Source organism: Antechinus flavipes, chromosome 1 (genome assembly GCF_016432865.1).
Source record: "Antechinus flavipes isolate AdamAnt ecotype Samford, QLD, Australia chromosome 1, AdamAnt_v2, whole genome shotgun sequence".
In the NCBI taxonomy this organism is placed as follows: domain Eukaryota; kingdom Metazoa; phylum Chordata; class Mammalia; order Dasyuromorphia; family Dasyuridae; genus Antechinus; species Antechinus flavipes.
The window spans coordinates 137,455,494-137,463,663 of NC_067398.1; the positions used below are offsets into that span (position 1 = coordinate 137,455,494).

Sequence of the window (8,170 nt, forward strand, 5' to 3'; positions counted from 1 at the left end):
CCAGCTTAAGATTTTTATTTCTGATAAATTTTTATCTTGGAAGGCAGCATGACATAAAGTGGAAAGAATCAGTCCTACAACCAGAAATATCCAGGTTCAACTCCTTTGTGTGATATACTGTTGGTATATAACTGTGGGCAGGCTACCTAACCTTTTAATAGCTACTTTCCAGGACTCTAACTTGAAGCCCTATTACTGACTCTCATCAGAGGAGACAGTTTCAACATGGAAAATTCCTTAATGCCAAGTCTAGAGTAAAAAAAAATACACATACACAATAATATATAATACTAATTATATTATATTTACATATTAACATTATAATTATAAATGGATTATAAAGTTAATATGAATATATTAAATAATGAATTTATATAATATATAACAGAAAATGGCATCTATCTGCATATATATCATATAAACATTTAGCTGATCTATTTTCATACTCATTCATATCCTATTTCCATTGATCATGCTTTCAGGATTGATCTCATACCAAAATCTCTTTTGAAGCTGGGTTTTCTCTGGAACTTTCTTTTGGCTGTTTTTTGAGTCAATATTACTTCTCTCTATTGTTTTACAAATGCATATCTAGGAAAGTTACATATTGATGTTTTGGATCCATTGTCCTACTTCATCAAAATCCAAATGTGAGTCATCTGTAAATATGCTAATTATCATCATCGATTTAAAAAAAAATCCAGGTTCAAACATAGAATTTCAATGATTTGTGCTTAGAATTTGAAAAGCTGACAAAGAGTCTATCAAAGCCAGTTAAAGTAGGTAACTTTTAAAGAATGGATATGCTTAGTAGGGAAAAAACAAAAACAAAAACAAACCTTGTTTCCCAATTTAATGGCACTTTCCTTTTCAATATAATCTGTATCCCACTCATTATTTCAGGACCTATTCAAATTCTAGGAGCTTCAGGGAACCCATTCTTTGCACTTAGTCCTACATACAAATTTCTCCCTCATTTAGGACTTCAATGTAAGAAATAGTCACAACAAAAATAATCTTAATCCTTTTTAAAATGATAAATTATATAAAATTTTTTTCTCACTCCTAACATAGACAAAGACATTCCCAGATGGTCCTTACCTGTTTTCTGGTAAATTTCATTAGTTTTACTTTTGGAAAATGAGAATTTTCAATATAACCATGTTTTGGTGATTCAACTAGGACAAATTCACAGTCAACTCCCACAAAATAGTGATTTGGAATTTTAAGGAAATCCTCCAGAAGGGCTCTAGAGCCACCTTCTAGTACCGTAAAGTTCTGTATGACCAAAGGAATCAATCTAGGGAGGATCTCCACCAAGATTTCTACTCCACTGATGGCTTGGACACCATTCGTAACATCCAGTAAAAAGCGATCTTGCTCTTGGTCAGAAGCTGTCTGCTCATAATGGATGCGACCATCATCAATATCCTGCTGTGTAAAGGATGAAGGAGAATTCTCAGCAGCATCCAAGTTATCTTCTGGGACAAATTTTCGGAGCTGTCCGTGGACTGGAGGATTCTTAACGATGAACACTAGCTCTGATGGAGAATTATTTTCATGTACAACCTTAAGTACATATGTGCAAAAACAAACACAGAAAAGAATCACATTAAAATGGAGATAGGAGGCAGATTCTTTAACTATGTACCCATCCCAGTTTTACTACATTCCATCTGTGTGACCTTGGGCACAACTTCTTTGTGTCTCAGTTTCTTAATCCACTTTTTTTTTTTTAAAAGATGGTTAAACTAGAGCTCCTCTCCAATTTTAAATGATCATATGGTCAATATGTATGAATGAGTTAAGTTACAATGCAGTCAATCAAGAACATTTGCAGAGGACCTAACCCAATCTATTCAAAGCCCAGTGCACTACAGCAGGAAACTAGATTCACAAAATTGCCCTTAACCTTCTCAATTATCTCAAAAGGAAAAAACAGAGACAGCTCTAATGACTCTTCATAGGAAATCCATGGCACAAATTGCAAGCCCTGAACGCTTAAGTGATATCATTCCCCTACTCAATAAACTCCTGTGGCTCCCTATTCCTCCAAAAGCAAATTCAAAATGCTCTGGTGAACATTCAAAGTCTTTCATAACCTAGCACCCTCTTACCCTTCTGATCTTCTTATTTATTACTCCCACTGTGATACTGGCCTCCTGGCTATTCCACAAATGAAATATTCCTTCTTTAGGCTCTTCACATTTTTTGACTGTCCACCATTCCTGGAACACTCTCCCCTCTTCCACTCCAGATACTGATTCACTTGGCTTCCTTTAATTCCCAACTATAATCCTACCTTCTAAAGGAAGCCTTGCCTAATCCCTCTTCAGTTCCCTCCACTGTTTTTCCTCTTTTAATGATTTCTTATTTATCTTGTATATCGCTTGCTTTGTATATTTTTGCTTGCATCTTAACTCTCCCATTAGACTATAAACTCTTTGAGAGCAGAAACTGTCTTTTGCCTCATTTTGTATCCTCAGTACTTAACATAGTGTTTGAAACAAATGAGACACTTAATATATGTTGCATGAATTGAATTTAGCTTTAAAGAAAAAAAAAAAAAAACTATGATTCTGTGATTCCCTAAAAACCAGGATCAAGTCTTTTTAATTTTTATTAGTTTTCATATTATTTTTATCCATTAGTATCAAATCATTCTATTTATTTCATTTCAATAAATAATTATTAAAAACTTGTTAATTTATTTTTTTCAATTTAATATGAAAGTAAAATTTGCTTTTTAGGGAATAACAGACTGGGTTCTACTATAGTGATCCATGTGAGACCCCTGGTGGTGGTTATGTAAATATCACTAATAGAAATTTTAGAAAAATTAGAAAGGACTGGCAAAAACTCCTTGGTGTTGCATCCACTTATTCTAAATTTATGATTCAATTAACTTCTTGGACTGGAATTCTCTATTCCCCACTTAAAATAAAGCTTGTATGCAGAGGATTATAGCATTAGAGTTAGAGGGGAAGGGACCTTAGAAGCCATCTAATACAATTTATATCCTCTCATTTTTTAGATGGTAAAAATGAAACCCATGGAACTTGAGTTAACCAAGATCCTACACAAGCAGTCATTCTTAGGAGTGGGATTTGAACCCAGGGATTTAGAGAAGATGAATAACTTCCTATTTTCATCATTCTCTCTTATAAATCATTGTTCTTATAGATTTATAGCTATAAGGAGCTTTTATAACTCCTTATATAACCTTTTAGCTATGACCAATAGAGGCCTAGGTCTCAAATACAAACTGCAAGAAATGGGGATTCCTTCATGAAGTAGAGGACTTTCATCTCTGATATCCTTTATTCTGATGGTATGGAAAATCCCAAATCTATCAATCTTTAGGACTCTGTACATCACATTTTGTGGCTACCTATCTAGGAAGTTATGTTATTTTACTACTATTTTTAGGAGTTTTAGAATAATTCTAGTTTCTTAAATTGATCTAAGTATTTAAAGATAAAGTTGTTACATTTATATATCTTGAGATAAAATGAATTATGGTACCAATAAAAATTCCTTAATAAGGACTCCATTCCTTCTCCTCTTTCCAATAATGGGAAGATTCCCCAAACAAAAACTTGGAACTTTCTCATCATACACCTATATGACATTTTCCCCTTACTAAAGGTCATAATTTCAGGGCAAGAGTTAAATGGAGTTAGTATATAAATATCTTTTACAGACATAAGAGACTAGTCCTAGTGGTTGGGGAAGAATGATTATGATTGGTGTTATAAGTCCCTGAATCAATCTATAGAGCATCTAAATATATACCTATGTAGTCTAAACATACCTGAAGATTTCCTCTGCTGAGTTCCACTGATTTGCCTTCTTCAACTAGAAGGCTTTTGCTGTGAATAACTTTGGGGGGATGCTGGTGGCTTTCCAAGTATACCTGGACATGAATCCCAATATCCAGGTGTGTGTCTTTAACTTTTGCAGTTAAGTTGAATCTATCAGCAAGAACACTGTTGTTATAATGCTTATAAATCACATATCCTTGCTTCAAGTCGTGTTGGGAAAATGAAGTCGATGGCCTGTTTTTCACCAAGATTCTGCCATGCTGTGGAAGCAAAAAGATCTCATACTTGATCTCTGCGTCACTTCTAACATCCTGATTCGTGCTAACACTAAGGTTAGCAGTAGTGAGTGTCTTTTCTCTTCCTTTTAGCACGAGCAATCCTGTATTGTTGGCAATCTGCAGGTAGGGATCTGAAGCACTGACCTCCAGAAGGGAGAATGTGTCGTGAGTGCCATCTGTGACAAACAGCACAAATCGGGCACGATCTGCTCCATGGTGCCTGAAGAGCACCCTTCCTTCCTCTAGGTCTTCTTGTTTGAACTGGTAGAGCTTTTGACTGGGATCACTAGCTAATACCAGATCCCCATTTGGAATACCCCGCCTGGTATACAGCAACTGTCTATCATTAAAATCTGAATCAGGGTCATGGTAACAAAGATCCATCAAGGTCAATAAACGCTGACCATTTCTTACCACATGAAATACTTTATCCACCACACGCACAGGCTTCTCATCATTCTTCAGTTTCACAGAAATATTTACTTTGATTTCGAGACCTAACCTGGTTTCCTCATCTCCTGGTTCTTTGGCAGATGCTGTAACAATGAACTCATCATACATAGTTTCAGAGTCATCATGGACATACATCAAACGTTCACCAATGATATCCTGATTGGTGAAAGTAGTAATGTTATCATTACTTTCTAGTGATTCTGAAAAATTAATAAGTTTTAGCTTCCCATGTTGAGGGCTCTTGGTAATTTTATAATGGAAAATCTGGTTCCCCAAAGCTTGCACGAATAATTCTGTTTTAGTGATTAACTTCCCTTCCCCTTCAGTTACAGAAAATCCTTTGTTAGTTAAAATAATATGATCTGCTCTGATATTTATTGTGAAGATATAAACTTTTGATTCTACATAGTTGGTAAAGATCAAAAATTTGAATGAATCCTGTGTGTTTTCCTGTGACTTCTCAAATAGTTTGTAAGCAACTTCATGATCTAAAATATTTTTTTGGGTGAAGGTGGAGTTTAGTTTCAAAATGTTGCTACCAAGCAGCAATTTTCCTTTCTTAGGCAGGGAGAGTAATTTAAAATGAAGATCATTATCAAGTAACTTCATATTCTCCATCCTAACCATTAAGTGATCTGAAGTCAATATTTTTTTATCCATTGTATCAATATCTAGGGGACTATTTTTCACTAATTTATACTTCAGCCACTGTATGGCTATGGGAAACATCAGTTCTTTGCTGACTTTGTTTTCAATGCTAATTTTAAATGTAAATTGATCGGTGATATTTTCCAGTTGTGATTCTTTAAATGTACTGCAGTACCTTACCCGATCTTGATCAATGGAACGTTGAGAAAAAGTGTTGACAAACTTCCATTCCCCATTGGAACTTCGTCTTTGAATCTGACCAAAAAGAGGAGGTTGGATAATGTCATAGCGTATCTCCATCCCCTGCTCCCCAGCATTAATCTGTACTGACAAGTTGTTCCGGGTAATCAGAACCATGTTGCCCTGTTGAACAGCCACACCAGTGTTATTTACCACTTCATAATCCCAAGGGATGGTTTTGACACGTAATACAATTGTATTACTAACCAACTCCCCATCACTTACTCGCAGAACAATACGAGAATTCTGGAGCCCATGATGCACATAAAAAATTCTTCCATGTTGTAAATCCTCATTTGTAAATGTATTAATTATTTTTCCAGGATGCTGAGAGTTTTCTAAATAACCAGTATCAACATTGAAGTTTCCAAGTACTGAAAAAGTCAGGTCCAGTGGGTTGGTATCTGGATCCAATACCTCTATCATGTTAGACTTCAGTCGTTTCTTAGAGTTCTCCAACAGAAGCAGCAAATTTCCTTCTGGAAGGAAAAGCTCTGGAGGATCATTTACTGGAGAGATAGTAATGTTAAACACATATTGATCATTTATTTGAAAATGGAAAGGAATTTCCTTCTCTTTGGTGACAGAGACAGAGAATACAAAGTGATCTCTGGTGCTCTCAGAGCCATCATGGATGTACAAAACCCTTTCTTGCCACAAATCTAACATTGTAAAAGTTGCCTTTATCTGGGATTCAGGGGCAACATTTAATCTTAACTCTCCATGGATAGGTTTTTTCTTAATTTGAAACAGAACTTGGGAATGATGAATTTCTAATTCTTTAAATTCCAAATTCATCTTAATATGTTTACTTTCAATTGGAGCATGTCCACCTTCCTGAACTACCAAGTTATTTAAAACCAAGAAATTGCTGCTGTCCTCTTGAAGAGATTTGAAGTTTTCAGGAAAACTGCTGGAGAGGGAGCTCTTGTCCAAAGTGCCATTTTTTCAGTCGTTGTGACAGGAATTCTTGAAACATCATTGTTTTTAGTATTACATCCAGCTGAAATATCTTTGGAAATAAGGGCATTCTTGAGTGATAGTTTTTCCAAGTTAACCTTCAAGCCTCTTAAGCAGCCTTTAAAGGAGCCGCCTCTGGCAGACTTCCTAGAAAGAGAGGCAAAGTCTAACTTTTTAATTTTTGCCCGGACGTTATTATCAACACCTCCCACAAAGAGTGGACCTTTACATTCAAATGCCCTGCTGTCCAGAGGCAGGGACACTTTCACTCTTTCTTCATCAACCAGCAAGCTGAAATGCCTCTTAGTGGAGTGCAATTGAACAAAATGCCACTCATTGCTGCTGATTAAGCTAAGGGAAGGAAGCTTAGTTTTAGTTTGATTCCTTCCAACATGTACCTGAATGACTCCTGCTTCTATTTCCAGAGCAACAAAGTCTCCTGATCTTCCAGACTGATACAGAAGCAAACCTTGGTCAGTTCCAGTCTGAAAAGTGAACTCCCAGAGTCCTTCTCCCTTGATATTACACCCTGGGAAAGCCACATAAGATTTGGAGCTAAAGAAATTGACAGCTTCATTTTCACCTGCAAAGAATTCATCACTACATCCCAATGAGACTTCATGAACTTTCTTAAATCCAGGGTAGGACCGGAGGTTGTTGAGAATCTCATGCTGGTTAAATATCACATCCTCCATACATCCTCGGAAATTAGAGTGTCCTTCTTCCAAGTAAGGAACATCAAGCCCGCCGTTCCCTCCAACATATATTCCGTGTTGAATAGTCAATCCACGTATCTTCCCTGATATGATACCACTGGTCCTGTGGAGTTTGTCAACAATCAAAGTAACAGTATCACCGGCATGATGTAATTCAACCACGTGCCAAGCCAAGTCATCCAGGTATGATTTTTGTTGAGAATGTAGCACTAATTCACCTGCACCCAAATTCATTCTCACCTAGAAAAAGAGAGATTAGAATTAGCCAATCACATCCCTCTGTCTTTAATATTTATAATTATTTTATTCATATTTAATTATCTACTTATATTTATCATTATTTTAATAATAATATTAATATTAACTAAAATTAATATATTTATTTATACTTATAGTTGAGCATTGAGCATACAGGGGCTCTTTACCAAAGAAGTAATAAAACTGGATGCTACTATAACTCTCCCATTTTTATTACTAAAAGATAAATAAGGAAAGACCAAACTTTAAGGTTATAACTACTGAAGTAGGCTGACAAAGGCAGACAATGATATCAATCTTAAAGCCAGTAAATAACAACAACAAGCATTTATCATAATGCTTTAAGGTTTCCAAAGAGCTTTACAAATATTCTCTCTTTTTTTTCTCTCAAGAACCCTGGGAGTTAGATGCTTTTACAGATGGGGAACTAAGGCAGGCAATGGATAAGTGACTTAGTGATTAGGTCAGAGTCACAAAGTAAGTGACTAAGGTTGGATCTGAACTCAGATCTTCCTGAGTATAAGTTTAGCCTTACATATACTGTCACCTAGCTCTCTATGCCCATTAGAATAAAAAATATTGAACCATTTTTTTCTTTTTTCCATGATTTTCTCCTCTTTTAAAAGTTATGTTAAACACTCTACAATCTCCCATATTTATGAATACATATAAATATGTTTATTATATACATGCTCTTATGCATGTATATTTATATTATGTTTATATGTTACATAATATACATATTATATTATGTATATGTATTGTGTATATACATATACACACAAATACACAT

At 35.3% G+C, this 8,170-nt stretch overlaps 1 protein-coding gene across 1 annotated transcript in view; it reads right to left on the reverse strand.

Annotated features, from left to right (window-relative positions):
• LOC127557382 (chondroitin sulfate proteoglycan 4-like) overlaps positions 1 to 6,309 on the reverse strand; it is a 61,649-nt gene extending 55,340 nt beyond the window's left edge. Inside the window, exons 1-2 of the mRNA XM_051990721.1 lie at positions 3,815 to 6,309; positions 1,102 to 1,569 (exon numbers count right to left, since the gene is read on the reverse strand). Of these exons, the coding sequence (XP_051846681.1) occupies positions 1,102 to 1,569; positions 3,815 to 6,241 (2,895 nt within the window). The 5' untranslated portion in view covers positions 6,242 to 6,309. The remainder of the gene's footprint in view (positions 1 to 1,101; positions 1,570 to 3,814) is intronic.
• Between the last annotated feature and the right edge of the window lie 1,861 nt (positions 6,310 to 8,170).